At 63.0% G+C, this 2767-nt stretch overlaps 1 protein-coding gene across 1 annotated transcript; it reads right to left on the bottom strand.

Annotated features, from left to right (window-relative positions):
- Positions 1 to 51: 51 nt before the first annotated feature.
- Positions 52 to 2700, bottom strand: RHBDL1 (rhomboid like 1). Its single transcript, XM_010719738.1, has 6 exons — positions 2392 to 2700; positions 1945 to 2093; positions 1749 to 1861; positions 1576 to 1676; positions 884 to 944; positions 52 to 803 (listed from the first exon to the last, which is right to left on the bottom strand). The coding sequence occupies exons 1-6, from the start codon at positions 2698 to 2700 to the stop codon at positions 532 to 534; spliced, it is 1005 nt and encodes a 334-aa protein (XP_010718040.1). The 3' UTR covers positions 52 to 531.
- Between the last annotated feature and the right edge of the window lie 67 nt (positions 2701 to 2767).

Here is a 2767-nt window from a genome sequence, read left to right as displayed (position 1 = left end):
CCCCAAATTAATAACCCTCACCCACAAAGCACCCCCCAGGGAGGGGCCGTGTGCAAAATATTTATTTCTACTCCAAAAAAAGGGAGGGGTGGGCGGGCAGTTCCCCCACCCTCACCCCATAACAGCTTTTTAGGGGGCACCGGCAGCAGCGCGAGGCCGGGGGGGGCACTGGGGGCTTCGCTTTCCCCCTCCCACCCTCACCCCCCTGCGGACGGTTCTTTTGGCATAGAAAAATAAATGGCTCCACGTTGGGCCCCGCTATTCCCGGGATTGAGGGGAGAGGAGGGGGACACAGATTTTCGGGGAGCCCGGGAAGGGGCTGCGGGGGCCATTCCCAGGGTGGAGCTCTGTGCTGACGGGGCTGAAGCATCCTTCACACGGTGGGGGGGCACGGAGGGGCCCAGCGCGGTCGCTAGCACCGAGGGGGCAGCGCGTCCCCATGTGCCGCGCGGGGACCCCCCCATCCGCCGGGCCTTTGGCCATCGCTAGAAAAAGGGCATCTATAGGGAGGATAAAGGGGGAGGGGGGTCCTTAGGGCGGAGGTGGGATTTGTGCCCCCAGGAGGTCGTAGGCGAAGATGTTCCAGAAGACGGCGAAGAGCAGGAAGGTGCCGTAAGAGAGCAGCACCACCCACCAGCCGCACTGGTCCCGCAGGCTCTCCTCGTAGCTGCGCAGGATGGTCAGCCCCATGCTGATGCCCACGATGGCCCCCGCCAGGTGTGCCATGAAGCTGGGCTGCGGACCCGATGCTGGCAGCGGAGGCGAGAAGCGGAGCCACACGGCGCGTCCCACCTCCGAGCTCACTGCGGGACAGCGGCGGTGGCATCGGAATCCTCACCCGAGCCGCTGACCCCAACCCCGTCCCCGCTGTCCCCGTACTCACTGCACACCAGCGCCAGCACCATGCGCAGCAGTTTGTAGGGGCAACGCATCCCGGCCCAGTTCTGAGGGCGGACGGATGGGTGGGTGGGCATGGGGCACCCCGCAGAGCTGAGCCCCGTCCCCACGGTGTGCCCCGGGCCCTGCTTGCCAGCCGTGCCAACCCAAGGTGCCGCCCTCCAGTGGCACAACCCCTTGATGCCCAAACCGTGTTCTCGTCCCAATGGTCTTAACCCCATGATGCCTATCCCACGAAGACCACCCTACAGACTCACCCTAGGTGCCCATCCCATGGTATTCACTCCACAATCTCATCCCATGATGCCCAACCCATGATGCCCGCCCTACAATTTCATCCCACGAAACCAACCATATTACGTCAACCCCACGGCACTGTCCCACAATTTCACCCCACGACACCCACCCCATCATCTCACACAACGATGCCTTCTCCATGCTGCCCACCCCACGCTATCCACCCTGCACTCTCACTCCACGGTGCCCACCCAGTGACGCCCACCTCATTATGCCCACCCCACGATCTTACACCAGGATTCACAACTCACAAAACCCGTCCCACAACCTCACCCCATGACACCCACCCCCTGGTGCCCACCCAGGGATGCTCTCCTCACGATGCCCACCCCCAAACCTCACCCCTTGCTGCCCACCCCCCGAGGTGCCCCCGCTGCTGACCATGACGACGTTGGCGAGATGCGCCGAGCAGAGTGCATACACCCCACCTGAGCCTCCAACCAGAGGTGCCCGCATGTCCGTGATGGAGACGGTGAGGGACCCTGCCACACGTTCCCCATTAATCAGGGACAGAGGGACAGCAGGAATGGGGATGGGGACAGGCATGTGCCCACCTGCAAGGACACCGGCCAGGTAGAGGAAGCTGATGCGCAGGATGCCGTGCACCATCTCCAGGGGCACCCCGATCATCAGCTGCAGGAGGGCATTGAACCCTAGCTGCTCCAGCCTGCAGGGGACACCATGGGACACCGTAAGGTAACATGTGGGATGGGATGAGCTGGAGGAATCCCGCTGAGAGCAGGGACTCACCCCACGTGCATGAACATGTAGGTGAGGAAGCGCCAGGCGCGGGCGCGGTGCCCGGGGTGGTAAACCAGGGGGCTCTTCATATACTCAGGGTGATAGGTCTGCAGCACCCACTTGTTCAGCCGGGCCCCATAGCACAGGAACACGATGATCTGTGGAAAAGCACAGGACCGTTGCACCCCAGCACTGCAGAGACACTCCTGTCCTGCAGGGGGACATCACCACTGGGGACATTCGCCCCTTGGCATCCTGAGGGCATTGGCGCATCGCAGCCAGGGTCACCTTGGGGCTGAGTCTCCGGTGGAGATGGGAACATTACACATGGGGTCAGCTGTCCCTTCCACCACAGGTCTGAGATCTCACGGGGAACACAGCATCACATTTGGGATCACCCAACCCACTCTAGGTCTAAGACCCCACGGGCACCACACAGCGGCTGGGTTCAGGCACCTGGGTGAGGGTGACAGCTGCCATGAAGACAGGTGGGGGACACGTGCGGTGCTGGTAGAAGTACCAGCGCCGGTCCATCTCACAGGGCAGGATCTCATAGGCCACGTAGCGAACGAAACGCTTGTAGAAGCCCAGCCCAGTCTCATCGAGGAGCCCATCCCGGGGCAGGGCTCGCTGCCCGTTGGCGATGGCACGTTTGAAGCTGCTTGAGCGCTTGCTGCTGATCTGTGGAGAGAGCCTGTGGCCACCATCGCCACAACCAGCTGCGGGCACCCGGTCCTGGCTTGCACTGGAGGGTGCCCACTCCATCCCATCCCATCCCATCCCATCCCATCCCATCCCATCCCACTCCCACTCCCACTCCCACTCCCACTCC

This window comes from Meleagris gallopavo, chromosome 16, assembly GCF_000146605.3.
Source record: "Meleagris gallopavo isolate NT-WF06-2002-E0010 breed Aviagen turkey brand Nicholas breeding stock chromosome 16, Turkey_5.1, whole genome shotgun sequence".
NCBI lineage: Eukaryota > Metazoa > Chordata > Aves > Galliformes > Phasianidae > Meleagris > Meleagris gallopavo.
The sequence above is the reverse complement of the archived record's forward strand: the minus strand, read 5'-3'. Positions and strand labels throughout refer to the sequence as shown.

What these genes read in the sequence shown, in the direction of transcription:
- RHBDL1 (XM_010719738.1), bottom strand. Translation starts at nt 2,700, where the DNA reads ATGGAGTGGGCACCCTCCAGTGCAAGCCAGGACCGGGTGCCCGCAGCT. An exon ending in CAGCTGTCACCCTCACCCAG is followed by an intron (nt 2,094 to 2,391) that starts GTGCCTGAACCC and finishes GCTTTTCCACAG; the next exon opens with ATCATCGTGTTCCTGTGCTA. An exon ending in ATCTCGCCAACGTCGTCATG is followed by an intron (nt 945 to 1,575) that starts GTCAGCAGCGGG and finishes GTCCGCCCTCAG; the next exon opens with AACTGGGCCGGGATGCGTTG.